Below are 24878 nucleotides of genomic sequence, written 5' to 3'. Positions count from 1 at the left end.
CAGCACACAGGAGGTGCTGAATAAATGCTCCATGAGCTGTATTTAGCATGGAGCCAGCACACAAAAGATGCTTAATAAATGCTCCATGAACTATACTTAGCATGGAGCCAGCACACAGAAGGTGCTCAACGAATGTTCCAGGGTCTTTACAGCATGGAGCCAGCACACAGGAGATGCTGAATAAATGCTCCATGACCTCCTGGTGTGACACCAGCATACAGAAAGTGCCCAATAAATGCTTAGTGCCCCATATATACTGCATGGAGTCATTTGTTCTGAACCATACACTCGTTTGTTTGGGGGGCAGTCTACAAAGTAACCATCAGACATGGGGGGAAGGTTTTTGGTGTGTTTAGTGGAATTTAACCCATTGGGTGGCTGCTGCTTGGCAACGTTCAGGTGAGCTGATTCCGAGCCTCTGTGGCCAAAGACATGCACGCTGCTGTGGTCCTGGCTGCTGGTCTGACGGCCAGGTGTGTGCAGACCTTACCACCAGCTCTTGGATGCCTCTTTCCTTTCCAGCCAACCCTCGTCTGTCTTCCCATCCTGACCTAAGTCCCCCAGCACAGACTTGTGTCAAGGCATAACCAGACGTTGGAGTCAACCAGGGCTGGGTTGAGCCCCTTCCCGTCCTGTGATCTCCTTCCCTCATCTCCCTGCCCTGTAGCTTCTCCATCTGTAAAATGGCCAATAGCTCCACATGGTGCTCCAGTGAGGATTAAACAGAGGTGATAACGCTCTGAAGATTCTAAAAAGACACACAAAACATAGAAATTTTTGTTTTGTTTGTTTGATTTGTTTTGTTTTTTGAGAAAGACTCTGTCTCTGTCACCCAGGCTGGAATGCAGTGGCACGATCTCGGCTCACTGCAACTTCCGTCTCCCAGGTTCAAATGATTCTCCTGCCTCAGCCTCCCAAGTAGCTGGGATTACAGGCCTGTGGCACCACGCCCGGCTAACATTTTTTTTTGAAATGGAGTCTTACTCTGTCGCCCAGGTTGGAGTGCAATGGTATGATCTCGGCTCACTGCAACCCTCACCTCCCTCAAGTGATTCTCCTGCCTCAGCCTCCCAAGTATCTGGGATTATAGGCACATGCCACCACTTCCAGCTAATTTTTGTATTTTTAGTAGAGATGGTGTTTCACCGTGTTAATGAAGCTGGTCTCGAACTCCTGGCCTAAAGTGATTTGCCCACCTTGGCCTCCTAAAGTGCTGGGATTACAGGCGTGAGTCACCACACCTGGCCAGAAATGTTTATTTTTAAGATAAAGTCATGTAGCAATTTCACCTGAGCCCAGCAGAAATAAGTGCGTGTGTTCACCAAAACGTGTGCATAAAAATGTTCATGGGCCGAGTTATCCATAATGTCCCCAAACAGGAGTGTCCCCCTGCAGTGGGCTGGATAAGTCACTTGTGGTCTGTTCACCCAGTGGAATATGATACAGCCATGAAAACTACCAGTTGCTGTACCCTAAAATGTGGATGAATCTCACAAAAATCACATTAAGCAAAAGAAGCGAGACACAAAACAGCGTGTTCTGTATGAGTTCATTGAGCAAGTTCAAGAACAGGGGAAACAAATCCAAGATGACAACGGCAGAGGGTGGTTTCCCTGGGGAAAATGTACCCATGGGAGGGGGCACTGGGCACTTTCTTGGGGGTGAGAAGTGAGCCGTAGCTCTTCCTGGATGGTGGTTGTGTGGGTCTATGCATCTGTAAAAATCCTTCGAGCTGACCCCTTGCAGAGCTATATTGTTCGTAAGTTGTACTTAGAGAAAATAAAAAACAGGAAATGAGGCCAGAAGCAGTGGCTCACGTCTGTAATCTCAGCCCTTTGGGAAAGCCAAGGTGGGAGGATCGCTTGAGCCCAGGAGTTCGAGACCAGCCTGGGCAACATGATGAAACCCTGTCTCTATAAAAAATACAAAAAAAATGTAGCTGGGCATGGTAGATTGTGCCTGTAGTCCCAGCATCTCAGGAGGCTGAGACGGGAGGATCGCTTGAGCCCAGGAGGTGGAGGCAGCAGTGAGCCATGATTGCACCACTGCACTGCAGCCTGAGTGACAGAGTGAGACCCTATGTAAAAAAAAAAAAAAAAAAAAAAAAAAAAGGCCAGGCATGGTGGCTCACACCTGTAATCCCAGCACATTGGGAGGCTGAGGTGGGCGGATCACCTGAGGTCAGGAGTTCGAGACCAGCCCAACATGGTGAAACCCCATCTCTACTAAAAATACAAGAATTATCCAGGCTTGGTGGCACACACCCAGCTACTCAGGAAGCTGAGGCAAGAGAATTGCTTGATCTCGGGAGGCAGAGGTTGCAGTGAGCCGAGATCACGCTACTACACTCCAGTCTTTTGACAAAGTGAGACTCTGTCTCAAAAAAAAGTAAACGAAGAGAATGCCACATTTAGCATTTAGCAAAATTTTGTAACAAACACCCCACTGGGGATTAGGCACAAAATATTGGGTAACCCAAAACCATTTAATGATCAGAAAGAGTGAGGGAGGGAAGGGAAGAGGAGGGGGGATAGGAAAATGGAGGAGCGCTCTTCTTTTCCTACCGGTAGGAAGTGAGGTCTTCAGGCTTCCTGGGAATTCAGATGGCACCTCTTCCCCAGCAGAGCTTCCTGGAATTCTCCCTCTGGAACTCTCCCTCTCCTTCCAGGTTCATGAACCACCGAGTCCCTGCCCACAAGAGGTACCAGCCCACAGAGTATGAACATGCGGCCAACTGTGCCACCCATGCTGTGAGTTGGCTTTTGGGGGGTTCAGGGCTGAGATGGGGACACTTCCAGGGAGGGGGGTGGGGGAAGGCAACTCCTTCACGTATGTCCCAAGTGGCCCATTCCTCGCGTCTTCTGTGGCCCTCAGGCCCTCAGAAGAGTGAGTGCGTCTCGAGGGAAGGCCACTGGGGTAAATTGGGCTGCAGTGCTGGGCGTGCCTCTGTCTTGCTCTAAGAACCTTTGATGGGGCCGGGCATGGTGGCTCACGCCTGTAATCCCAGTACTTTGTGAAGCCTGAGGCGGGCAGATCACCTGAGGTCAGGAGTTTGAGACCAGCATGGCCAACATGGTGAAACCGCATCTCTACTAAAAATGCAAAAATTAGTTGGACATGGTGGCAGGCACCTGTAACCCCACCTTTGATAATTAATTCTCAAACCCCCCACCTTGACCTGTTCGACCCCGGGGTCTATTGTGTGTTTGGCCTGAGCCCAGGGCTTTCACGACGAGCTGCCGGTGTAATAGAAAGGAGTGGCTGGTGCTGATTTGAACTTGGTGTGTGCCAGGACCACACTGAGTTCTTTTTTTTTTGAGACGGAGTCTCACTCTGTCCCCCAGGCTGGAGTGTAGTGGTACGATCTCGGCTCACTGCAATCTCCACCTCCTGGGTTCATGCCATTCTCCTGCCTCAGCCTCCCGAGTAGGTGGGACTACAGGCACCTGCCACCAAGCCCGGCTAATTTTTTGTGTTTTTCTTTTCTCTTTCTTTTTTTTTTTTTTTTTAAGACAGAGTCTTACTCTGTCACCCAGGCTGGAGTGTGGTGGTGCAATCTTGGCTCACTGCAACCTCTGCCTCCTGGGTTGAAGCAGTTCTCCTGCCTCAGCCTCCCGAGTGGCTGGAATTACAGGCACAAGCCACCATGCCTAGCTAGTTTATGTATTTTTAGTAGAGGTGGGGTTTTACCATGTTGGCCAGGCTGGTCTTGAACTCCTGACCTCAGGTGATCCTCCTGGCCTTGGCCCCCCAAAGTGCTGGAATTACAGGTATGAACCACCACACCTGGCCAGAAATGATTTTTTAAAGTTATAATTCCATCGCCTACAGCAAGGCTTCTATCTTCCCTGTTGATGTTCAGTCTGTCATGCGCAGATGGACATGTAGGTGGCTGATGGCCTCTTATTAAGGAGCCATCCCATTCTGGTGCGTTGCTGTTGACCTGTCCCTATCCGGCACCCAGCCTGGATGTCGGGGAAGCTAGCAGGACACCTCCTTCCTTTGGGACTCACCTGGGCTGATTTTGCAGACAGATTGCTTTTCAGTGAGTCCTGGAGGATGCACATTGTTGGGGCTGAATTCTCACTGCCTACTTTTCTTTAAAAAATGTTTAAAATTATTTATTTCTTTTGAGACAGAGTCTCTCTCTGTCACCCAAGCTGGAGTGCAGTGGCGTGATCGTGGCTCAGAGCAGCCTCTGCCTCCTGGGTTTAAGTGATTCTCCTGCCTCAGCCTCCTGACTAGCAGGGATACAGGCACCTGCCACCACGCCTGGCTTTTTTTTTTTTTTAAAGTAGAGACGGGGTTTTGTCATGTTGGCTAGACTGGTCTCGAACTCCTGACCTCAAGTGATCCACCCACCTTGGCCTCCCAAAGTGCTGGCATTGCAGGTGTGAGCCACTGCACCAGGCCCTGACTTGCCCACTTCTTCCCAAAAGGGCTCTTCCAGCATTCCTTCCTTCCTACCTGCCTCCCTCAGTATATATTTGTTAGGTGCCCACCGTGCACTGGTGACCCTGTGCAGCTCGTGTTGTGTGGGGGAAATAGTGATTAAGTAAGTCTATCATATAACATGTGGGGGCTGCCAGGGAGAGAGGGCACCAGGTGCTATAGACAACAGGAGAGGCCTGCGTCAGTCAAAGGACAGGGCAGGTGCTCCTACCAGAGTGATATTAACCAGCTGCTGAAGGATGACTAGGAGCCAATCTCCCAGAGAGTGAAGGGAACAGCATGTTGAGGACAAGGGAACAGCATGTGCAGAGCCCCTGAGGCAGGAAAGTGTTGGGACAACTGGACAAAGGCCAGGAAGGCCAAGGCATAGTGACTTGGGGCAGAGCAGGAGGGAGAGTAGGGAAAAGCAGAGTAGAGGGGCTGGGAAGGGCCAGGCCATGCACCTATAAAGGCAGAGGATTTGGAGATTCCATTCTCTCCAGTGAATCATGGTGGACCATCCACTACTTAAAAATAAATTTTTTTTTGAGATGGAGTCTTGCTGTGTCACCAGGCTGGCGTGCAGTGGCACGATCTCAGCTCACTGCAATCTCCACCTCCCGGGTTCAAGCAATTCTCCTGTCTCAGCCTCCTGAGTAGCTGGGATTACAGGTGCGTGCCACCATGCCTGGCTAATTTTTTGTATTTTTTAGTGGAGACGGGGTTTCACCATATTGGCCAGGCTGGTCTCGATCTCCTGACCTCGTGATCCACCCGCCTCAGCCTCCCAAAGTGCTGGGATTGCAGGTGTGAGCCACCGCACCCGGCCACCATCCACTATTTAAACCCGTTTACAAACTGAATGGTACCTGGGCGCCTGTGCTGCTCAGGGCTGGGCTCTTCCTTCAGGGCAGTCCAAGCAGATGAGGTCAGGACATCTGTGATGATGATGTGTGACATGTGGCACATCATACTTCTCTGTGTGGTGTCCCAGAGAGGGGCTGGGGTGTGGTGGGGGCGTCCACTCCCTGGGACGTGGTCTTTGACCGTTTCCTACATGGACCCCTTTGAGATATTTGAATCAAGTATCTAGACCTGCACTGTCCAGGTTGGCAGCCACTGGCCCCATGTGGCTGTTGAAATTGACACCTGAGGCTGGGAATGGTGGCTCACACCTATAATCCCAGTCCTTTGGAGGCCAAGGTGGGAGGATCGCCTGAGGTTAGGAGTTCAAGACCAGCCTGGGCATTATAGCCAGACCCCATCTCTATAAAAAATGTAAAAATTGGCCAGTTATGGTGGTGTGTGCCTGTAGTCTCAGCTACTTGGGAGGCCAAGGTGGGAGGATCACTTGAACCCAGGATGTTGAGGCTGCAGTGAACTGTGATTGTACCATTGCACTCTAGCCTGGGGGAGGAAGGAAGGAAGTAAGGGAGGGAGGGAGGGAGGGAGGGAGAGAGGGAGGGAGGGAGGAGAAAGAGGAAAGGAAAAGAGAAAGAAAAGAAAAAAGGAAAGGAAAGAAAAGGGGAAAAGGGAAAGGAGAGGAAGGAAAGAACGGAGGAAGGAAGGAAGGAAGGATGGAAGGATGAAAGGAAGGAAGGAAAGGAAAGGAAGGAGGGAGGAAAGGAAGGAAGGAAGGAAGCAAAGAAGGAAGGAAGGAAGGAAATTTACACTTGAATCCATTAAAGTAAAATAAAATGATTCCATTCTTCAGTGGCACTGACCACATTTCAAGAGACGAGTGCTGCCACGTTGGGCAGCTCAGCCGGGGAAGGGGCAGGAGGCGTGCTCTGAGCCGCGCAGCTGCTGCACCTGTCCCCGCCGTCCCTGCCCCTCCAGTTCTGGATCATCCCCAGCATCCTGGGCAGCTCCAACCTCTACTTCCTGTCGGACGATGACTGGGAGACCATCTCCGCCTGGATCTACGGCCTTGGCCTCTGTGGCCTCTTCGTGGTGTCCACCGTGTTTCACACCATCTCCTGGAAGAAGAGCCACCTCAGGTGCCTCCTGCCCAGAGGGGACCCATGCCGGGTAGGGGGTCAGGGCAGGGGGACCCATGGCGGCCCGGGGGGTGAACCAGGACATCCAGTCTGCCTAGTGACATTCTCTGCTGAGCTGGGAGGGGCTGGGGTAGGTGACCCACAGGCTGGCTTTGCAGGAGGCACAGACCCTGCCTTACACAGGCTGCAGTTGGGTCTCTTTGGGGCAGACCACCTCGCCCAGGGGAGCCTGGTTTGCTCACCTATTATTATTATTTTTTTTGAGATAGAGTCTCACTCTGTAGCCCAGGCAGGAGTGCAGTGGTGCTATCTCAGCTCATTGCAACCTTCGCTTCCTGGGTTCAAGCAATTCTCCTGCCTCAGCCTCCTGAGTAGCTGAGACTACAGTGTGTACCACCACATCCAGCTAAATTTTGTATTTTTTTTTTTTGGTAGAGATGGAGTTTCTCCATGTTGGCCAGGCTGGTCTCAAACTCCTGACCTCAGATAGTCCACCCACCTTGGCCTCCCAAAGTGTTGGGATTACAGGCGTGAGCCACTGCACCTGGCCAACACTGTGCCTGGCCAACTTTTTTTTTTTTTTTTTTTTTTGAGAAAGAGTCTCAATCTGTTGCCCAGGCTGGAGTGCAGTGGTAGAGTCTTGGTTCACTGTAGCCTCCACCTCCAGGGCTCAAGCAATCCTCCTGCCTCAGCTTCCTGAGGCACTGAGATCACAGGTGTGTGCCATCATGCCTGGCTAATTTTTGTATCTTTTTGTAGAGATGAGGTTTCACCATGTTGCCCAGGCTGGTCTCCAACTCATGGGCTCTAGTGATCCACCCGCCTCAGCCTCCCAAAGTGCTGGGGTTTCAGGGATGAGCCTTCACGCCTGGCTTGGTTTGCTCGCTTCTGAGAGGAGCAAGAGAAAAGCCCTTGCTGGCTGCAGGGTGGTCATGACGGGCCAGCTCCCCTCTGGGCTTTGTTCCAGGCATGCTACAGGTGCCATTCCCTAATCTTTTCAATAATTCTGCAATGTAGGCATTAGAATCCCTGAGTTTTACATTTTCGATTTTTATTTATTTATTTATTTTTTATTTTTTTTGAGATAGGGTCTCACTCTGTCACCCAGGCTGGAGTATGGTAACGGTTCATCTCGGTTCACCTCCACTTCCAGGGCTCAAGCGATCCTCCTATCTCAGCCTCCTGAGTAGCTGGGACTACAGGCATGCACCACCGCATTTAGCTAATTTTATGTATTTCTTGTAGAGATGGAGTTTCATCATGTTGCCCAGGCTGGTCTTGAATTCCTAGGTTCAGGCGACCTGCCCTCCTTGGCCTCCCAAAGTGCTGGGATTACAAATGTGAGCCACTGCATTTGGCTAGTTTTGATTAAAAAAAAAAAAATTACAGCGAGGCCAGGCAAGGTGGCTTATGCCTGAAATCCCAGCATTTTGGGTGGCCGAGGTGGAAGGATCACTTGAGGTCAAGAGTTTGAAACCAGCCTGGCCAACATGGTGAAACCCTGTCTCTACTAAAAATACAAAAATTAGCGAGGCACGGTGTCTGACACACACCCATAATCCCAGCTACTCAGGGGGCTGAGGCACGAGAATTGCTTGAACCTGGTAGGTGGAGGTTGCAGTGAGCTGAGATAGTGCCACTGCACTCTGACTTGGGCAACAGAGTGAAAATCTGAAGGAAGGAAGGAAGGAAGGAAGGAAGGAAGGAAGGAAGGAAGGAAGGAAGGAAGGGAAAAGAAGGAAAGGAGGAAAGGAGGAAAGGAAGGAAGGAAGGAAGGAAGGAAGGAAGGAAGGAAGGAAGGAAGGAAGGAAGGAAGGAAGGAAGGAAGGGAGGAAAAGAAAGAAAGAAAGAAAGAAAGAAAGAAAGAAAGAAAGAAAAAGAAAAAGAAAAAGAAAAGAAACCTTATTTGCTCAAGGTTGCATAGCAGCCACATTCAACCCAAACTGACTCTAGGAATCCAGGCCCCCCATAAAGCTGTATGCCACTCCCTTTAATTTCTAGGAAGACATGCAGTTGAGCCGTGCATACAATCATTTGTCAAATTTGTTCAGGGCTGCACTTTGCTAGACAGAACCACAGTTTGTACGGGTCAGTGATTGCTTTGTAACAAAGTATGCCAGAGCATTGTGGCTTAAAATAACAAGAAACACTTACTCTCTCTCAAAGCCTCAAGGGGTTAGGAATTTGAGAGCTTTAGCTGTGTGGCTCCAGTCCGTGGTGTTTCCTGTAGTCAGAGGTTGGCTGGGGCTGCTGTCATCTGATGGCTTGACTGGGGCTGGAGAGTCTAAGCCCCCTCACTTGGCTGGTGAGTTAGTGCTGGGTTGTAGTGTGGCTGTGTCTTCACAGCCACATGGGAGCTTATTTCCCCCAAACTTAGCAACTTAACAGAACAAGGCAGAAGGTGTAATGTCTTTTATGATCTGGCCTTAGGAACCATACACTATCATTTCTGCAATGTCCTAGTGGTTCCCTGAGTTTACCTTATTTGTTTTGGGAGGGGAGAGTCCCAGTGTGTGAATACCAGGGGTGTGACTCATTGGGCACCACTGTGGTGGTTGGCACCATGACAGTCCCATGTATTGAGGGTTATCGCTCACTATACAAGGTGAGGTCATCATAAAAATGGTTATTTATTTATTTTTATTATTTATTTATTTATTTTGAGACAGAGTTTCACTTTTGTTGCCCAAGCTGGAGTGCAATGGCATGATCTTGACTCACTGCAACCTCTGCCTCCCAGGTTCAAGCAATTCTCCTGCCTCAGCTTCCCTAGTCGCTGGGATTACAGGCACTCACCACCACGCTCAGCTAATATTTTGTATTTTTAGTAGAAACAGGGTTTCACCATGTTAGCCAGGCTGGTCTCAAACTCCTGACCTCAGGTGATCCCCTACCATGGCCTCCCTAAGTGCTGGGATTACAGGCATGAGCCACCACACCCGGCCAAAACAGCTGGTATTTATTGAACACTTACTATATACTGCACTGAGTATTAGCTAATTTAATCCTCCCTACAGCCCCGTGTCAGGTTGCTGGCATTCTCCGTATTTTACAGAGAAGGAAGCTGAGATCTAGAGCGAATAGGTAACTTGCTCAAGGTTATGTACTCCTGAAGAGTAGAGCTGGAATTCAAACCCAGGCCTTCTGGCTCCAGAACTCGGATCTGAACCACTAAGTTCTTCCAGCATTAGAATGTCAGCTCCCAGACAGTCTTGAGGGGCACGGAATTTAGTAGTTTTTGGAGTGTTTTTTTTTTTTCTTTTTTTTTTTTCTGAGACTGGATCTAACTCTGTTGCCCAGACTGGAGTGCAGTGGCACAAACATGGCTCAGTGTAGTCTCAACCTCCCAGGGTCAAGAGATCCTCCTGCCTCAGCCTCTGGAGTAACTAGGCGTACAGGCATGCACTCTTATGCCTGGCTGATCTTTCTAATTTTTAGTGGAGATGAGGTCTCACTATGTTGCCCAGGCTGGTTTCCAACTTCTGAGCTCAAGCAATTCTCTTGCCTTAGCCTCTGAAAGCTCTGGAATTACAGGTGTGAGCCACTCCGTCTGGCCATTTTTGCACATTCTCCACAGAATTCTTTCCCCATTATAAATCTTTGGAAAAACCCAGTATATAAAGCAGAAATGCATAATGGCTCTGATTAAAGTATGGGAGGATGGCCGGGTGCAGTGGTTCACGCTTGTAATCCCAGCACTTTAGAAGGCCAAGGCAGGTGGATCACTGGAGGTTAGGAGTTCGAGACCAGCCTGGCCAACATGGCAAAACCCCGTCTCTACTAAAAATACAAAAACTAGCTGGGAATGGTGGTAGGTGCCTGTAATCCCAGCTATTTGGAAGGCTGAGGCAAGAAAATGGCTTGAATCCGGGATGCAGAGGTTGCAGTGGGCTGAGATCGTGCCACTGTACTCCAGCCTGGGAGACAGAGTGAGACTTTGTCTCAAAAAAAAAAAAAAAAAAAAAAAAAATGTGTGAAGGAGGATGTCCGATCCTTACTTGCAGGGGCACAAGGCCCTCAGTGGAATCCCCGAGGCAAGGTGTCTCCAGGCAGCCCTAGGGTGATGATAAGGAGCCTGGTTTGAAGACCACTGCCCTGGTCACTTACAGATGGGGATTCTGAGGCCCAAGGGGTCCTGGCTGGATAGAGGAACCCAGCCCCGCTAACCTGTAGGCAGGCACGATCAGCCCAGGGCATAGTTCTGGGGGCACTGGCCCTTCCCTCTGTGCAGGGGCTGTGACCGCCAGCTTCTCTGCCACCCTAGGATGGTGGAACACTGTCTACACATGTTCGACCGGATGGTCATCTATTTCTTCATAGCGGCTTCCTACGCACCCTGGTGAGTACTGTCCCACCGCTCAGCAAATGCTTGGCAGCCTTTCTTTTCATTGTTTGAATTTATTTTTCTATTTGGCTGAGTAATATGTTGACCTGGCACAGAGGAGTTAGGTGAACAGCTTTCCGCCACACTTTTCTCCTTCCTGGAAGCAGCTGCTTATACCCACTTTCTTGCGTGTCCTTCTTGAGTTATTTTATGCAGAAAAAGCAAATATATACATCATTTTTTTCTTTCTGAGAATTCTGAGACAGAATCTTACTCTGTCACCCAGGCTAGAGTGCAGCATCGAGATCTTGGTTCACTGCAACCTCTGCCTCCCCGGTACAAGCGATTCTCCTGCCTCAGCCTCCTGAGTAGCTGGATTACAGGCGTGCGCCACCAAGCCCAGCTAATTATTGTATTTTTGGTAGAGACGGTGTTTCACCATGTTGGCCAGGCTGGTCTTGAACTCCTAACCTCCAGTGATCTCCCCACCTCTGTCTCCCAGAGTGTTTGGATTATAGGTGTGAGCGACCACACCCATCCAGAAAAGCAAATATTAATATGTACATATGTATGCATGTGTCTATATATATGCACATATATAAAAATATGTGTAATAGACAGACATGCATACACATGCATATACATACATATATACTTATATTTATATTTACTTAATATTTAATTTATTTAATATAGCTTTTAAATTAAAAAAATTTTTTTTTAGAGACAGGGTCTTGCTCTATTGCCTATGCTGGAGTGCACTGTTGTGATCATAGTTCACTGCAGCCTCTAGCTCCTGGGCTCAAGTGATCCTCCCACCTCAGCCTCCCAAGTAGCTGGGACTGCAGGTGCAAGCCACCATGCTTGGCTAATGTTTTTATTTTTGTAGAGATGGGTCTCACTATGTAGCCCAGACTGGTCCTGAACTCCTGGCCTCAGGCCATCCTCCTGCCTCCGTCTCCTAAAGTGTTGGGAGTACAGGCATGAGCCACTGCAGTGGCCACATTTTATAAGTATATATTTATTTTGTTTTTATTTTTTGTTTTGTTTATGTTTTTTGAGATAGAGTCTTGTTCTCTTGCCCAGAATTTTCACCATAAAATTCACTTGGATTCTGAAGTTAAGATAAATTATGTAAAGCACAAGGAAATTGGATTTTCAGCCGGGCGTAGTGGCGTGATCTCGACTCAATGCAACCTCCACCTCCCGGTTTCAAACGATTCTCCTGCCTCAGCCCCCTGAGTAGCTGGGACTACAGGCATGTGCCACCACACCCCGCTAATTTTTGTATTTTTAGTAGAGATGGGGTTTCACCATGTCAGCCAGGGTGGTCTCAAACTCCTGACCTCAGGTGATCCGCCTGCCTCGGCTTCCCAAAGTGCTGGGATCACAGGTGTGAGCCCCTGCGCCCAGCCTGAGTCTCTCTTCTTTACCTTTACCCCGGCTGTGATTGACTGGGCACTGCCCTGTGCCAGGCCCTGTGCTGGTATCGGAGCGTATTGTCACAAACAGAACCCCCAGCTCCCTCTCTTTGTAGGGGAAAAAGAAACAAACCAAAAACCAAATAAATACTGAAGATTTTACATAATCAGGGAGAATACAGACATTTTCAAAAAGCCAAAATTAGAGCAATCAGAGAGAAGCTGATGGAAATGAAAGAAAGAGACAAATTCTTCAGGCACTGAGACTGAAAAAATAAATTATTTGCAAAGTGAAAAAAACAAGCTGGCTTCTGAATGTGGCCACAGCACCATTTAATGCTGACACACAGTGGAAACACTTCTAATCATTTCCCAAAGATAGACTTCGGAATAAACTATCAAATGGGGTTGTCATGCAGCCATAAAAACAATAGGCACCATTGTCACACGTGAAAGAAGTCCAAGAATCCCGTATCCATGAATAGTGTTTGAAAGAAACTAGTTTGTGATGGCGTGTGCCTGTGTTCCCAGCTACTCAGGAGGCTGAGACAGGAGGATCGCTTGAGCCCAGGAAATCGAGGCTGCCGTGAGCTATGATTGTGCCACCACACTCCAGCCTGGGAGAGTGAGCCCTGTCTCTAAAAAAACAAACAAACAAGAACCCGAAACATGTAATTTTAAAAATCCAACTTTTTCCCCCCCCCCCGAGATGGAGTTTCACTCTCATCGCCCAGGCTGGAACTCAATGGTGTGATCTTGGCTCAGTGCAAACTCTGCCTCGCGGGTTCAAGCAATTCTCCTGCCTCAGCCTCCCAAGTAGCTGGAATTACAGGCTTCCGCCACCACACCCAACTAATTTTTGTATTTTCAGTGGAGATGGGGTTTCACCATTTTGACCAGGCTGGTCTTGAACTCCTGACCACAGGTGATCCACCTGCCTTGGCCTCCCAAAGTGCTGGGATTACAGGCATGAGACACTGCGCCCGGCTGAAAATTCAATTTTCTTGTGCTACATAATTTATCTTAACTTCAGAATCCAAGTGAATTTTATGGTGAAAAAACGTTTGTTTGAATTTCAGCAAAATTTTTAAGTGTCCATTTTCTTCTTTTAAAGTCAAGTTAAAATTAAATGTAATACTTCTAATTAAAAATGATGTGCATAACTTAATTCTCACCGTTTCTCCTTTCCCTTCATCCCATCCTATCCTTCTACCTGGTGGCCTATTTTTAGGTCTACTTGGAAGGATATCTCGAATAATGTTCACTGATGGCTATTTTAGGTAATGAGACGGGTTATTATTTTTTACTCTTAAACTTTTCAGTGTTACTTAACTTCTTTATAATGACAGACTCCATGCAGGTCACTTTTTTTGGCAGAAGTTGTACGTAACACATTCTCATTTCAGAAATTCATTCCAGGCCAGGTGCGGTGGCCCATGCCTGTAATCCCAGCACTTTGGGAGGGCGAGGCGGGCAGATCACCTGAGGTCAGGAGTTCGAGACCAGCCTGGCCAACATGATGAAACCCCGTCTCTACTAAAAATACAAAAATTAGCCAGGCATGGTGGTGCATCTGTAATCCCAGTTACTCTGGTTGCTGAGGCAGGAGAATCACTTGAACGCGGGAGGCAGAGGTTGCAGTGAGCTGAGATCACGCCCCTGCACTCTAGCCTGGGTGGAAAAGGGAGAAACCACAGCCACGCAATTTAAAAAAAAAAAAAAAAAAAAATAGAAATTCATTCCAGAAAAAACCTAAAGGACCCTCTTCTGCAATCATCACCACTATTAATTACACCTTTCCAGACAAAACCACATGGGACGAGGTTCAGATCTTTTTCTGTGCATTGACAGTTATCTCTTTTGTTTTGTTTTTTTTTTTGAGACGGAGTCTCGCTCCGTCGCCCAGGCTGGAGCGCAGTGGAGCCATCTCGGCTCACTGCAAACTCCGCCTCCCGGGTTCACACCATTCTCCTGCCTCAGTCTCCCGAGTAGCTGGGACCACAGGCACCCGCCACCATGCCTGGCTAATTTTGTTTTTGTATTTTCAGTAGAGACAGGGTTTCACTGTGTTAGCCAGGATCATCTCAATCTCCTGACCTCGTGATCCGCCCGCCTTGGCCTCCCAAAGTGCTGGGATTACAGGCGTGAGCCACCGTGCCTGGCCGACTGTTCTCTCTTTATACATACACACAGTATTAGTCATCTCATTCTTGGTTCATACCCCCTACCTACCGAATACCTCACAATATAGCTTAGAGATCTATCTATGTTGGTAAAAACAGATCTTCCTCATATTTTTCATTTTTAAATTATTATTTAAATTTTTTTTTGAGACAGGGTCTCACTCTGTTGCCCAGGCTGGAGTGCAGTGGTGTGATCATGGCTCACTGCAGCTTCGACCTCCCAGGCTTAAGCAATCCTCCCGCCTCAGCTTCTCAAGTAGCAAGACCCTGTCTCTTAAAATAATTATTAACAAAGGATTGGAGGCCAGGCGCGGAGGCTTAGGCCTGTAATCCCAGCATTTGGGAGGCCAAGGTGGGTGGATCACCTGAGGTCAGGCGTTCGTGACCAGCCTGGCCAACATGGAGAAACCCCATCTTTACTAAAAATACAAAATTAGCCGGACGTGGCGGTGGGTGCCTGTAATCCCAGCTACTCGGGAAGCTGAGGCAGGAGAATCGCTTGAACCCAGGTGGTGGAGGTGGCAGTGAGCCGGGATTGTGCCACTATACTTTAGCCTGGGGCACAGATAGAGACTACATCTCAAAAAAATAAGCGAAACAAAACAAAACAAAACAAAACAGCATTGCTTTGGTTAGCTGCCGGAACTGCAGTGACGGAGAATGCACAATTCCCGCCAAACAGGCTTTACCTGTTCATCATCCTGCCAGTTTGAGGTGCTGCTTACCTTTTCTTCTAGATATTATCAATTTTACTAATTTTCCTCTAATCATTGCTTGCTGCTTCAAGTTATCTAGCGCACTTTCTGCCTGTTCACCTGTCTTCCTGTGAGCGCCCATGTCCCAGCCGTGGAGCGACGGGTGACAGGACTTCCTTGGGGTCCATTTCCTGTGACAGGCCAGTCCTCAAGGGCTGGGGTCTTGGTGGGCCCTCCTCAGGGCCATGGCCTTGGCTCTCTCTCTCCCAGGCTGAACCTTCGGGAACTGGGCCCCTGGGCCTCCCACATGCGCTGGCTGGTCTGGATTATGGCTTCCGTGGGCACCATCTATGTCTTCTTCTTCCATGAGCGGTAAGCTGGGCCTGGGGGCTGCAGGGAGGCGGGATTCCCTTAGATGCTCCAGCCTCCTGGGCAGTACTCCTGGGCAGTTGAGAGCCCAGGATGATGCCATAGTTGTGAAAGCACAGCGCTGGCTGTCATGCCATTCAGGCTCATGGGTGGCCACCAGGTCTTGCAGCCCCTAGGGTCAACTTGAAGTTATCAAAAAGACATCATAGGTGGCCAGGCGTGGTGGTTCACGTCTGTAATCCCAGCACTTTGGGTGGCCGAGTGATCTGCGAAGAAGGAGGATCACTTGAGGTCAGGAGTTTGAGACCAGCCTGGCCAACATGATGAAACCCTGTCTCTATTAAAAATGTGAAAATTAGCCGGGCATGGTGATGGGCGCCTGTAATCCCAGCTAACCAGGAGGCTGAGGCAGGAGAATGGTTTGAACCTGGGAGGTGGAGGTTGCAGTGAGCCAAGATTGCGCCACTGCAATCCAGCCTGGGCGACAGAGGGAGACTCTGTCTCAAAAACAAACAAACAATAAAAAACACAGGTTCCCAGCCCCATTGAACCGGGGTGGGGTGGGGGTGGTCACATGCCACCTGCCCTCCCTAAATTATTAGCAGATGAAGGGAGAGGTCCTGAAAGAGCCACACTCTCTGTATCCCCATTCTGCCGAGTGATGGGGATGGAAATAATTCAGTGGGATTATTATAGAAACAGGATGATAGAAGCAAAAGAGAATAACAGACTTTCTGCAGTCTCAGAGCCCAGGAACCTCTGGAAGTCATTTAGTCCAGGGACAGCAAAGAGGCTTCGGTTGCTGCAGCAACCCAGCTCGATTGGAAGTGGCTGCTTGGGCCCTATGGGAAGAGATGCTGGGATCGAATAGTGATGTCTGCCATGGGCTGAGCATAGGAAGTGCCCGTGTGTGCTATGCCCAATGTTTGTAATCCCTGCTGTGGCACCAGCATGCATTTCACAGATGTGGAAACTGAGTCTCAGGGAGGGAAAGTACCCAAGGTCACACAACTGCCAGCACCTGTTGGATGTAGCTGGGTGAAATCTGAGCCAAGTCGTGCTGGGCAGAGAAAGCGTCCTTTCTTCTCACTGTTCTGGCCAGAGTGTTCCCTCTTCCCCAGGAACACGGAGAGCTGTGTGCGGTTTCCTTGTGGGGAGGCATGTCCTAAGGCTGGCATGGCTTGTCTTCCTGCCAGGTACAAGCTTGTGGAGCTTCTCTGCTACATCGTGATGGGCTTCTTCCCTGCCCTGGTCATCCTCTCCATGGTAAGTGCTGCCAGCCCTGCATGGATGGGTCCCTGCAAGGGACCAAGAGTGTCTGGGCTGGACTTGGCTGTTGAGATTGTCACACTCTCCTATGGCAGGTGGGGAAACTGAGGCCTGGCATGACTTGTCTAAAGAGGCAGTAGGCCAGGCGCAGTGGCTCATGCCTATAATCCAGTCCTTTGGGAAGCTGAGGCGGGAGGATAGTTTGAGTCCAGGGGTTTGAGACCAGCCTGGGCAACACAGCAAGACCCATCTCTAAAAAAAAAAAAAATTTGCCAGAGGTGGTGCACACCTATAGTCTCAGCTACTCTGGAGGCTGAGGCAGGAGAATCTCTTGAACTCAGGTTGCAGAGGTTGCAGTGAGCTGAGATCGCACCACTGCATTCCAGCCTGGGCTACAAGAGTGAAACTCTGTTTCAAAAGAACAATTTTTTTTTTTTTTTTTTTTGTAGAGGCAGGATCTCCTTATGTTGCCTAGAATAGTCTTGAATTCCTGGCCCGGTGAGGGCTTGGCAGGTTCTTCTTGCTCAATTCCCTCCTATCCTATGAGTGTTTCTTTTTCTGCTGCTTCTTTTTTTTTTTTTTTTTTTTTAAGAGATGGGAGTCTCACTATATTGCCCAGGCTGGTCTCAATCTCCTGGGCTTAAGCCCACCTTGGCCTTCCAAAGTGCTGGGATTACAGGCGTAGCTACCGTGCCCTGCAGAGAGTTTCTTTTATTAAGAACAACTCATGTTAATAGTACTCACATCCGGGGGCCAGGACTACTACTTTTTTCCTACCATGTTTTTTTTCTCTAAATATTTTTTGCCATGAAGCAAAACAAAAATTATTTTCTCTACCTCTCTTTTTTTTTTTTTTTTTTTTTTTGCCATGCCATTACTTTAAAAACTTGTGGTAAAATATTCAGTTCAGTGGCAGTAAGCACAGTCACATTGTCATGCGACCATCACCACCAACCATCTCCAGAACGTTTTGTATCTCTGCAAACTATAACTCTGTCCTGTCCTCATTATTTTATTTTATTTTTTTGAGACAGAGTCTTACTCTGTCACCCAGGGAATGCAGTGGTATGATCTTGGCTCACTGCAACTTCCAACTCCCAGATTCAAATGATTCTCATGCCTGAGCCTCCTGAGTAGCTGGGATTACAGACATGCGCCACCACTCCTGTCTAATTGTTGTATTTTTAGTAGAGACGGGGTTTCACCATGTTGCCCAGGCTGGTCTCGAACTCCTGACCTCATGATCTGCCCTCCTTAGCCTCCCAAAGTGCTGGGATTATAGGCGTGAGCCACCGTGAGGCGCCCGGCCTCGAGCTCGTTTTGTTTATCCATTCATTCCTTGGTGGACCCCTGGGTTGCTTCCTCCTTTTGTTGTTGTGATTATGCTGCTATGAACATGGGTGTGCAAATATGTGTCAAGACCCTGCTTTCAATTATTTGTGTATATACCCAGATGTATTACATTTTTACAAAAGATAAGCTATAGGCCAGGCGTAGTGGCTCACACCTATAATCCCACCACTTTGGGAGGCCAAGGTGGGCAGATCACCTGAGGTCAAGAGTTTGAGACCAGCCTGGCCAACATGGTGAAACCCTATCTCTACTAAAAATACAAAAATTAGCTGGGCATGGTGGTGCACGCCTGTAGTTCCAGCTACTCAGGAGGCTGAGGCAGGAGAATGGGTTGAACCCGGGAGGTAGAGGTCGCAGTGAGCCGAGATCTTGCTACTGCACTCTAGCCTGGGCAAAAGAGCAACTGCATCTTAAAAACAAAAACAAAAACAAAAACAGGTAAGTTATACAAATATTATTTGAGGCTGAGTGTGGTGGCTTGCCCCTGTAACGCCAGCACTTTGGGAAGCCGAGGTGGGAGAATCGCTGGAGGCCAGGAGTTTGAGACCAGCCTGGGCAACATAGTGAGATGCCCCCATCTCCAAAAATAAAATAAAATTAGCCAGGCATGGTGGCACCATGGGATATCTATAGTCCCAGCTACTGAGGAGGCTGAGGCAGGAGGATCATTTCTGGAGTTGGAGGCTACTGTGAGCTACGCTTGTGCCACTGCACTCCAGCTGGGGCAACAGACTGAGACCCCGTCTCAAAAAAAAAAAAAAAAAAAAAAAAAAAAAAGGTGAGATTTTAATAGAAATGGGACATCTAAGAACTAGTCTGGGGAGAATCGCTGGCATATCAGTGTTGAGGCTTCCCACCTGGGAGTCTAGGCTGGTTTGCCATCTGTGTGTCTTTTAGTTTTGGGTGGTGGGGACTGGCTGGTACTTCCAGCCACACTGGCTGCCCCTCTGACCTGTGCCCCACCCTTGTCCTTGCCGACAGCCCAACACCGAGGGCATCTGGGAGCTGGTGACCGGAGGGGTCTTCTACTGCCTGGGCATGGTCTTCTTCAAGAGTGACGGGAGGATCCCCTTTGCCCACGCCATCTGGCATCTCTTTGTAGCATTTGGTGCTGGTACCCACTACTATGCCATCTGGAGGTACCTCTATCTGCCCAGCACCCTGCACACCAAGGTGTCCAAATGAGGTGACCCAGACTCCAGAGGTCACTTGGGCTTTAGGAGTGCAGCACCACAGGAAGCGTTTTTGCGAACGTTAACCCAGAGCACAGCGCGAAGGCCTGTCTTCCCTTCATTGGGTAGAGTTCTTGATGGCTCTGAGGTGACTTCTGGTGACGACCAGATCGTCCCTCCAGTCCCCAGCGAGAAAGAAAGCATTTAGCCATTCTCACAGAGGAGAAATTAACCCTGTAATGTGTTTCTATTTTAGATGAGTGTTTCCTAATACAAGCAACATTAACATCTTCAGAAAAGGAAGCAGGCGTGGTCCTGGAAAATTGGGGAATGACGGGCCAATCTGTGTTTCAAAGGTCCTGAGGAATCTGGCAAGGAGTCCTGTGGCTTGTTCATACCTGGGTGGCCAGGGCCTCCCTCTCTGCTACCAAAGTCCAGGCTGGCGAATTGTCTCCCGTTCAGGGAAAGGGGACAGCCCAGCTTGTAGATGAGGGATGGTGAATGGCTGTGACCATGGCAGACATCACCAATCAAGTGCAGCACGTGGGTGATGTCAGAATTCTTCCCAGCACTGTGTTCTGGGCAGCCAGTACCAATCAATTTGGCACTCATGATGCGACCTCTTTGCCCTTCCTGTCTGGTGTGCTCTGAAATGGGATCACGGCCAGAGTAGCTGAAAATCTCCAAATGGGTATTTGCATGCCTATCTCCTCATCTCCCCTTCCCTTTTGGGAAGCTCCTGGAGTAGGCAGTTTGGGGGCAGTAGAGGGAAACTGAGGCACACACCCACGCAGCCCCTGATGTTCTGTTCCACCGTAGTTGGTTCTCAGTACAGTTGGGGATGAGGATGCTGTTACTTGGCCATTTCTTCCCATCCCCAAAATCCAGAGACATTGCAAGAGCCATTCATTCATAAGATGGGGCAAACAGTCCCTGGGCACTTGCTCCCTGTTCCATACTTAAGGTTTGTGATACCAACCTTTGGATTCTGTCTTGGTGCCAATCAGTGGCTGTTAGAGGCTACTCAGGTGTACCCCAAAAGGAAGGCACACGGATCTAGGGAGACTGTTCCAGGTCCCCTCAACCTCTGAAGTGCCCAGTACCCCAACAACAAGGCTTCTGGGGACCTGTTCTTCAGTCCCCGTCAGGGCGGGGCCAGCATCTTTGTCCAATGCTGCCTGGACATTTACTAGGGAGGTGAGTAGCAGGCCCACCTCCAGGATCTGAATTGGAATCTCAGATTCTTTGGATAAAGAATCTGTCTCAAATCAGGGGGTCCTCATTCTGCGACTCCCAACCAGAGTGGAGTGGGCACAGACAGAATGCCTTATGCTTATCTCTAGCACATTCCAGTGGGTTCCAGGGCTCCTGCACCTGGAACCCCATATGTCCAAGCCAGTATTAAATTATCTCGACACATTTCACAGACTGCCTCCATGCTGGGAGATGCTGGATAGCTTTTGTCCTCCTGCCCGTGTATGTGCGTGTATATGTGCATGTGTGTGCACACGTGTGTCTACACAAGCATTATATGTCTACACAGGCACTCCTAATGCCTGGAAGCTGTCTTCGGTAAGCCTGCCCTGTGGAGCTCACCAAATATTTCCCACCAGCTGGGGTCAGGGCTGGAGGTCAATGGGGAAACTTTTGCAGGGGAGGGCTGGTTGGAGAGAGACTTGCTCCCAAATGAGGACAGAGACACTGAAAACTTGATCTCTGCCTGGGCCTGGGGCTGGGAGAGAGAGTTCTGGGGGTTCTGGGGTGCTGTTTAGGAGACCTCCCAAGGCATGGCACCATGCCAGGCCAAGATAAAATCCTGTGATCAAGACGCTGATGGACACCAAAGCACCTTCTGGGACCAGAGACTTGGGACTACTTCTCCTTCTTCTTTGCTTCCTTCTTTCCTCCTCCTCTTCCTCCTTCCCTCCCTCCTTTCCTCTCCCTTCCTTCTCCATTCCTCCCCTTCCTCTTCCTCCTCCTCCCCTTCCTCCTCCTCCTCCCCTTCCTCCTCCTCCTCCCCTTCTCTCCTCCTCCTCTTGTTCTTGTTGTTGTTTTTTCTTCTTGTTCTTCCTCCTCCTCCCCCTCCTCTTCTCCTCCTTCTCCTTCTCCTTCTTTTCTTCTAAGATACTTTGGCTTATTTTCTTATTTGGATGACTTGGGACTTCTTTAGTGGCCCCATAGCAGCTGCTGACTCCTCAGTCTGACACCTGCACCTCCTGTGCCCCCTCCTCCTGGGCATCTGGGCTTGCATTTCCCCAGGACAACTTGCCCCTTCATGCCCCTGGATCTTTGGAGGTGCTGGTCCTGCTGGTGGGAACTGTTGATCTCCTTGTCCACCCAACTTACTCCTACTCATCCTTGAAAGTTCAGCTCAGGCATCAGCATTGGGGAACTTCTGGCCTTCCTCTGACTTAGGGGCTTTCCTTCTGCTCCCTGTCATGCTCCCTGCCCCCCCGCATCACGGCTTGGAGCCCCGTCCTTCATCATGCAGCTACTTGCGCCAGTCCCAGACCTGGGAACTCCTGGAGGGAGGGACTGTGTCTTGCTGGACTTGGGATCAAATCCAGCATGACCCCAGCATTGTGGGAGCTTTCATCAATTTCCTAACCTCTCTGAGCCTCAGTGTTCTCAGCTGCTAAATGGGTATAGTAAGGCAGCACTTTATGGGCTGCTTGAAGATGCAGTAGGATAACAAATGCACAACACCATCTGCTCTCCTCATTAGTTCTGTTGATCCTGAAGATCACACGATTTCAGGGGTGTCAGCCAAAGGAATGAATCACTAATGGTGGAATTTCCAACTGTAGATAGTCTGGTGAGAACATGGAGGACATTCTGAAGGGCTTTGGCCACATTTCCACCCCTCACTTCAATTCAGGACATGCTTCCCATAAACACTTTCTCTTCCCCAGCATCATTCTGGAAGTGATTTTCCCAGGATTCCACTTCACCCAAGCCCAGACCTTGGATGTCCTCTGAATGCATGCTAAGTAGTACAGGAAAGGAAAAGAAGCTTCCTAGGCCATTCTCTCCAGTGGGCAAGGCCCTGTCCTGGGAGCATTCTAGGCTGTGCACTGGGTGTGTGATTTAGAGAGGGGACAACGGGCGCGGTGGCTCGTGCCTGTAATTCCAGCACTTTGGGAGGCTGGGGTGGGTGGATCATCTGAGGTCAGGAGTTTGAGACCAACCTGGCCAACGTGGTGAAACCCTGTCCCTACTAAAAATACAAGAAGTAGCCAGGCATGGTGGTGTGTACCTATAATCCCAGCTACTTGGGAGGCTGAGGCAGGAGAATCACTTGAACCCGGAAGGTGGAGGTTGCAGTGAGCCAAGATTGCACCACTGCACTTCAGCCTGGGTGACAAGAACGAAACTCCATCTCAAAAAACAAAACAAACAAACAAACAAACAAAAAGTGGGGGGAAAGCATGCACCGGAGATTCAGACAGCAACACTCTCTTCCTTTCCATCCCAGGGGCGGTGATGTTCCCGGTGACCCAGCAGAGCTGTGGTCATGCCTCAGGGAGTCAGGAGAGCATTCGGCAGCAGGCTGGCCTGTGTGACATTCTGGGCTCATTGGCATCTTCACCTGAGCTCAGTGGGCACTGCCAGGGCAGGATGAGTGAAAGCAGGTGGGAGTGAGGCAGGGTCCTGCTCAGCGGACTCACATTTGGGAGGGCAGCTGAATCAGTGGCCCCCAACACACCTCCCACACCCCGGCTGCGTGCCCAGCTGGGAGGACTTGCCTGTAAGGCCCAGACAGAGTTTGGCTGGGGCTGCTCCCAGGACCGACAGCCTCCCGGCCAGGGAAGGATTTGAGTCAGTGTCACAGATCAGAGCTGTCTTTCCCACTGGATTGGAAGCTCAAGGTGTGGTGTGAGCGGCGCTGAGCCTTCTCCTTTCCATCAGCGTCAGGCTCTGCAGGGGAGAATCCTAGGATGGCGTTTGAGGGTGTGGAGGGCGACATAGATGGGCCCAGAACGGGAGATCTAAAGCCACCTTGGTCGTGGGCGGAGGCTCACACAGGGGGATAACAGCACTGAAGGCTTGCAGAACACTTTTACAGTCCCCAATTTTCAGCTTCCCAAACTCTCGTTTGTTTTTGTTTTGAGTCGGAGTCTTGCTCTGTCACCCAGGCTAGAGGGCAGTGGCGCAATCTCGGCTCACTGCAACCTCTACCTCCTGGGTTCAAGCGATTCTCCTGCCGCAGCCTCTCGAGTAGCTGGGACTCCAGGTGCATGCCACCACGCCTGACTAATTTGTGTATTTTAGTAGAGACAGGATTTCACCGTATTGGCTGGGCTGGTCTCGAACTCCCAACCTCAAGTGATCTGCCTGCCTCGGCCACACAAAGTGCTGGGATTACAGACGTGAGCCACCATATCCCAAACTCTCTTTTCCATATCAGTTTGCAAAAGCTGCAGAGCATTTTCCTCCACCGATGCCTGAGCCCCTGCTACTGGGCTCAGGAAGTGGGAGGTGGGGCAGCTTGGGGTGCTAAAGGTGCTGACACTGGCTTCATGCACTGCGGATGCTGAGAGGGGGCAGGTAGAGGTCAAAGGGTTGGGAGATGGGCACCTGTCAAATTTGCCACCATGTACAGTGTAACCAGATGCCGAAATGCAGGCTCTGGGGACAGCATCTGCGGGATTCAGAAAGAGCCAGTGACAATTCCAGCACCCGCTTCCAATGAGCATGCTGATGTCACAGGCTTGGTATTCGGCGGGTGTGACAAGAAGGAGCTGGAAGCTGGGGCAGGCAGAGGCTCAGCTGTCTGGGTCTCTTCCGTGTGCCAGTCTCCCTTGGTGGTTTTACAGATGCTGTCTTCACCGATTCATACACACTTCCCCCGTGGGGTAAGGATAATTTGCTGATATTGCAAAGCGGGAAGGCAAAGCCCAGAGAGGTTTGGTGATTTTCCCAAGGGCACTCAGCTTCTAACCAGCAGAGCAAAGCACTGAAGCCAGGACTATCTAATACCCAAGCCTCCCGCCCTTGGCCAGACCTGGCTGCTTGCAAGGAAACCCACTGCCTCCAAATCTTTTGCCCAGGGAGGAAAGCTGACCTTTAAAAATATTAAAGACTATTTTTTTTTTGGTGGGGCGTGGTGGTTCATGCCTGTAGTCCCAGTACTTTGGGAGGCCGAGGGGGGTGGATCACTTGAAGCCAGGAGTTTGAGACCAGCCTGGCCAACATGGTGAAACCCCGTCTCTATCAAAAATATAAAAAATTAGCCGGCTGTGGTGGCACACGCCTGTAATCCCAACTATTTAGGGGGCTGAGGCAGGAGAATACTTGAACCTGGGGGGCAGAGGTTGCAATGAGCCGGGATTGTGCCACTGCACTTCAGCCTGGGTGACAGAGCTAGACTCCATGTCAAAAGAAAGAAAAAAGAGAATAATTGTTTTAAACCCTCTGGTGTGTAGCATTGTCAATTTCCATGGTGTAAATACTCATGCCAGGGTCAATTTTGTGCTGCCAAACTGGCATTGCCGAGGATGGAAAGCAACGTATGTAATTGGTCGCCGCAAATGCTACAAGCCAGGTGCAGGCTCCTCCTGCTCCACCACTTCCCAGCTGTACCTCTCGTGAAGCCTGGCCAGGGAAGCCAGGGATGTGACGTTGGTGACAACAAACCCAGCCCCAAAGGGGCCCTGTGCA

At 49.8% G+C, this 24878-nt stretch overlaps 1 protein-coding gene across 5 annotated transcripts in view; it reads left to right on the top strand.

Moving 5' to 3' along the window:
- MMD2 (monocyte to macrophage differentiation associated 2) overlaps positions 1 to 24878 on the top strand; it is a 74691-nt gene that overhangs the window by 40725 nt on the left and 9088 nt on the right. For 3 of the 5 annotated variants that reach the window (XM_009202545.4, XM_003895683.2, XM_031664917.1), the window contains exons 2-7: positions 2669 to 2750; positions 6271 to 6431; positions 10696 to 10770; positions 15325 to 15426; positions 16620 to 16689; positions 19027 to 20645. In XM_009202545.4, coding sequence (XP_009200809.1) covers positions 2673 to 2750; positions 6271 to 6431; positions 10696 to 10770; positions 15325 to 15426; positions 16620 to 16689; positions 19027 to 19230 — 690 coding nt within the window. In that variant the 5' untranslated portion in view covers positions 2669 to 2672 and the 3' untranslated portion in view covers positions 19231 to 20645. Of the gene's footprint in view, positions 1 to 2668; positions 2751 to 6270; positions 6432 to 10695; positions 10771 to 15324; positions 15427 to 16619; positions 16690 to 19026; positions 20646 to 24878 lie in introns of those variants that run through there. The other 2 variants (XM_017956574.2, XM_009202547.4) reach the window with 2 other exon arrangements.

This window comes from Papio anubis, chromosome 4 (genome assembly GCF_008728515.1).
Source record: "Papio anubis isolate 15944 chromosome 4, Panubis1.0, whole genome shotgun sequence".
Taxonomy (NCBI): Eukaryota; Metazoa; Chordata; class Mammalia; order Primates; family Cercopithecidae; genus Papio; species Papio anubis.
Note: the sequence above shows the minus strand (reverse complement) of the source record. Positions and strands in the feature narration are given on the sequence as shown.